Source organism: Primulina eburnea, chromosome 6 (genome assembly GCF_022965805.1).
Source record: "Primulina eburnea isolate SZY01 chromosome 6, ASM2296580v1, whole genome shotgun sequence".
NCBI lineage: Eukaryota > Viridiplantae > Streptophyta > Magnoliopsida > Lamiales > Gesneriaceae > Primulina > Primulina eburnea.
This window is the reverse complement of record NC_133106.1, coordinates 31843001-31846851: the sequence shown is the minus strand read 5'-3', so window position 1 is coordinate 31846851 and position 3851 is coordinate 31843001. Positions and strand designations below refer to the sequence as shown.

The 3851-nt window shown below is 35.7% G+C and overlaps 1 protein-coding gene across 2 annotated transcripts; it reads right to left on the bottom strand.

Annotated features, from left to right (window-relative positions):
- Positions 1–289: 289 nt before the first annotated feature.
- LOC140834290 (uncharacterized) lies at positions 290–3520 on the bottom strand. 2 transcript variants are annotated; one of them, XM_073199077.1, is made up of 8 exons: positions 3277–3520; positions 2153–2473; positions 1941–2012; positions 1765–1832; positions 1504–1654; positions 1060–1140; positions 887–976; positions 290–588 (listed from the first exon to the last, which is right to left on the bottom strand). In XM_073199077.1, exons 2-8 carry the CDS (start codon positions 2402–2404, stop codon positions 508–510), a joined length of 795 nt encoding a protein of 264 aa, XP_073055178.1. In that variant the 5' UTR covers positions 2405–2473; positions 3277–3520; the 3' UTR covers positions 290–507. The 2 variants fall into 2 exon arrangements, with proteins under 2 accessions (XP_073055178.1, XP_073055179.1); XM_073199078.1 differs by lacking the exon at positions 3277–3520 and adding an exon at positions 2704–3190.
- Positions 3521–3851: the final 331 nt, after the last annotated feature.

The following is a 3851-nucleotide window of genomic DNA, read 5'->3' as shown; positions in this document are numbered from 1 at the left end:
TTTCGTCCGTAGATCATTGAGCTCTAGATTGGTTGGTCAGAGGAGTGAAGACCTTAAGAGTAATGACACAGTACTAAAAAAATATTTTTAACTTAAAATCGACCTCCAAAAATGGATTAAGAATAAACTCTAGATGCATGAAGAAAGCAATTGGGAAAAGACGAGACCTTGTTCGTGACATAGAAACTGTTGTTTCGTGTATAGCATACCTATCTCCATTTTTTTCTGGCTCCGTCCCGAGTTGTTTGAGTTATAAATTTTGGATTTCAGACAAACGTTATCTGCCATCTATGAAAAACATAATCCTTAATTTTAATTCTACGTAAATTTTTATTTACAGGGCGTATATATTTGTTTACAAATGTATGTCTGAACCTTCTCAACTAAAACCCAAACTAAAAATCTGCACTTGCAATTTCCTCTGTTAGCGGCAGCCATGCTTTTCATCGGCAAAATGTAAGTATACGAACCACGAAGCACGAACAAAGGATCGAAAAACGTGACCAGTTACCGTTCATCTATAACATGCGGGCGATGTAATGTCAATGGACCACCTTCCTCATCAGATGGAGAAAATGACCGATTAGCCTGTTAATGGCCACCACATGGGAAACTGAATGAGCAGGGTTCTTAGCATTTCATGGGGGCATACATTGAATTTTTTTTTTAGTGTTTTCTATTACATATTATATTGCAAAGTGCTGCTATATTTCTAATTACAATTTCCTATCTTCTGAGAGAGTTTAAAAATTACAAGGTTTCCTAGCTCAGGATTCGGCGAAATAACGATTCACGTAAGAAAGATCGAAGGAAGCAGCAGATATTTCAACAAGGACAAAGGTAGGGGAGTTAGAATAATACAATTGTGCATGGCTGTTTGATTTACCTGTTGGTGTCGGCGTCGTAGGATGGAAGTCGCTGCTTTTAGTATTATACAAGTTGGCAGAATAATCCCGGTAACTCGCAGCATCAACAACTGCAATATATGCCCAATAATAGGTTAATTATCCCAATAGTCAAAAAATAACTTCATTCTTGGTGTATAACGTAGGAACTTACCATGATCAGTGGGAAAGAATAGTTCCCAGCTCGGCTAACAATGACCGGAAAAGTATGTCGCAGGATCAAGAGAACCATGAACTGCACAAACAGAAGCATTACTGTGCCACCAATTATGTAGCCAAGTTGTACATTTTACAGTTGCTACACACTTTAAACCAAGTTCTGCTCTAGAAAATCAAGCTCATGTGAAATCTTTTCCAATTATTTGAACATTTACAATCTTCCTACGGTGGTGTAAATCATTATTTTCCTTGACCATGTCTTGTACCATTTTTAGAATGTGTTGTGTATAGGGAGCCATATCACCCATGTAAATAACTCGCAGGTAAGTCAGTGAGTTGCACTCGAAAGAACTTGATGCATATGACAATTTGGAGGAAGGTGAAATGATCGTTTGACAGTCCAAAGAAATTTAAATAAAGAAAGGCAAAAAAGAATTACCAGCATGGCAACTGAGCGACAACAAGCTATGCTTCGAGAGGTAGAAACTGTATACTCGTCATAGTCCGGATCAAGTAAACTTCTGTCAGTTGATACCATTGTAATAATATGAGGATCGTTTGAGTTGCTTCTAGCAATTTGCCAATGTCCCCTGACAACAACCGGCTGATTTAGTGATGAGAAACTTCATAAAGTTCTGTAAATTCCTTCTGCAATACACAGTATTGAGATCAAGGCTCGATATTAAGAAAGGAAAATTACCTCAAGTTCATTGGCAGTCCTCCCAAACGAAAAATGGGGGGTGGTGCCGTATATCCAGGCTTGAATTGCTGAATTTTACACACAAAAACACAATTTAGACAATTGTTAAAAAAGATTTCAAAAGAGTCATGGAAGCTGAATTCACTTTTAAGAAATGCTAGAAATTAGAAGCTCACCTGATGGCAGATTTCACACATGGTGTCGCCTTTCTCGTTGCACCACCTCTGTACGCATTTGCGATGAGCATACTGAAAGTAAACAAAATAGGGGCAGAAGACCGTTAATGTAGGTCGTTTCAATTGAAGGGGCTCATGGAAAGATTAAACGCAACATCAATAAACACAAAATCTCCAAGGCAGAAGCAAAACAAAAACTTAAAACAATCCACCTTTAAACTTCCACAGCAAGAGCAAGGTGCCTCCATATTTGAATCGAAATCTTCATCCTGGCATATCCTGCACTCCACCACTTTTCTTGAAGACAGACTACATTCAAAATCCTCATGGGACGAACAACTAGTCGCTGTACCATTGATTGTCACAGGTGCCACGTGATTCAAAAAAATTCTACTTTCAATAGCAGCCTCCAAAGTTGATTCGGTGAGCAAACGATCAACAAGCAAAACAAAGTGATCTCCCATCGTTTTAGAAAACAAGGGCAATCCTCTTATTTTAAAGAAAGCTCTATTCAATCAGTTCTCGTGGAGCACCTGATTATAGCATAACAAGATATATGATGACTATAAGAAACTCACAACAAATACAGCAGAAATAATTATTACACGTTAAAATTACAACTTATTGCACAATCCGTGTTTATTAATTGTCACGCGTGTTCTGTCCATAATAAGATTAAATGCTACAGGGGGTTAGGCATGTTAAACTAAAGCCTTGTAATAAACGAAGCAGAGGGAAAGCATGCTGATTAACAGAAAACAACCTTGAGGACAGAAAAAAATTCTCAAATGATCAATTTTAATCCCCAATGATTAAAAAAAGGAAGAGAGGAGTTGAACGAACAAGGCCGAATGATGATTCTTTTTAGTATTCAAATATATTGTTCAAGTCATCTAAAGACAACCACAGGCTACAAGAAACAGAATGAAAATACAAACAAAAGTTCGAATATTAATTAAGAAGGGAAAAATAAAGAATTGAAAACGACTGCTATTTTTTTTTCAAAAACATCAGGATGCTTTTCCTCGATAAAAAAATAAAATAAAATCGAAAGTCTTTCTCAAGGATTCCAAAAACTGCCAAAAATAGCACGAAGCCATTTCACAAAATCACTCAAAGAAACAAACCCAAGATTCCAAAACCAAGGAAAAGAGAGGAACACGTTTCAGAACGCCAGAAGAGGGAAAGTTGAACACACCCGGGTAAGAAAAAAAAGGGATCTTTTTCACGATATAGAGATAGAAGCAGATAAAGAAAGCAAAATCACGCACAAAACGAGGGAATCAAAGGAAATATGCTTAGAAAACGTCACGAACATGAGGCAAAAGAGTCTTACAAGAAGGGGATCGGATGCCTGGAAGCCAAGAAATATCTCTTTAGCAAAACCAGAAATTGGTGAAGAAGCAAAGCAAGAAATTGGATGTGTTTATCGGCAGAACCTCAATTCAAATTCTCAGACGATACACAATCACACACATTTTGCAAATATATGTATATATATGCACGAAAATCAAAATCTTTTCAAAAGTTAATATGTAGTATGTCTCGAGTCTTTCAAGCATGTCCCACCATGAATGCACGCGACACTTGCACAATGAGTCTTCGAAGTATTTTTTATGCCTTTTTAATGTTTGAAAGAAAAGTTAATAAGATTACCTTCACTCAAAATCTTAATTCTATTTTAAAATAATTTTATTTTAAAATAGTACGATTTCTACGTCGAATACAATATTGATCTCCAACTCATTTACTTCAAATCTTACTCTAAAAACGAATATTATCTTTTATTTGATTTATTAAATTTATTTTATTTTTTGAACGAAATGTGGACAATTTTCAACCCATCTATTTGATTTATTTTAATTTTTATGTTTAAATATTTAATTATTAAAATAATATAATAATATTATA